Source organism: Herpailurus yagouaroundi, unplaced genomic scaffold, assembly GCF_014898765.1.
Source record: "Herpailurus yagouaroundi ecotype Mexico unplaced genomic scaffold, PumYag 295, whole genome shotgun sequence".
Taxonomy (NCBI): Eukaryota; Metazoa; Chordata; class Mammalia; order Carnivora; family Felidae; genus Herpailurus; species Herpailurus yagouaroundi.
The window spans coordinates 2,254,846-2,255,392 of record NW_024412512.1 but is presented as its reverse complement, the minus strand read 5'-3'; the positions used below and the strand labels follow the sequence as shown (position 1 = coordinate 2,255,392).

The window sequence follows — 547 nt, the reverse complement described above, 5'->3', positions numbered from 1 at the left end:
GAGGGAGAGAGAGAGAGAGGATGCCGGAAGGTGGGGAGGGAGGGAGAGGGGGCGGAGGAGGGGAGGGGGCCAGCTCGAATCTGTCAGCTGCACCCCCAGAGGGGGGAGGAGGGGTAGGTGGAAAAGGGGCAGAGCAGTGATGCTGTGGCGGCGGCGAGCGGAGGGAGGAGGTGAGGAGGGGAGGGCTGGGGGAGAGAAGATGCCGCCGGAAGGTGGGGTGGGGAGGCCGAGGGAGGAGAGGGGAGGGCGGGGAGGGGGCCGGGGCGCCCACCTTTGTGCATGCCCGTGTAGGGGTCTTTGAGCACCGTGAGCTCGTAGATGCGGCCGAACTGCTCGAAGAGCGGCTTGAGGTCCTTCTCGTCCAGGTTGCGCGGGATCTGGCCCACGAAGAGCTTGATGGCGTCCAGGTCCTTCATGCCGTCGGGCTGCCCCCCGGGGGGCTCGGGCCCGCTGCTGCCCACGGGCGAGGGCCGCGTCTGCAGGAGCTGCTGCTGCTGCCGGCGCGCCTCGCTCTCCGTCAGGCGGGCCATGGCGGGCGCGGGCGGGC

The 547-nt window shown here is 71.5% G+C and overlaps 1 protein-coding gene across 1 annotated transcript in view; it reads right to left on the bottom strand.

Moving 5' to 3' along the window:
• CELF5 (CUGBP Elav-like family member 5) overlaps positions 1-541 on the bottom strand; it is a 47,733-nt gene extending 47,192 nt beyond the window's left edge. Inside the window, exon 1 of the mRNA XM_040461713.1 lies at positions 272-541. Within this exon, the coding sequence (XP_040317647.1) occupies positions 272-530 (259 nt within the window). The 5' untranslated portion in view covers positions 531-541. The remainder of the gene's footprint in view (positions 1-271) is intronic.
• Positions 542-547: the final 6 nt, after the last annotated feature.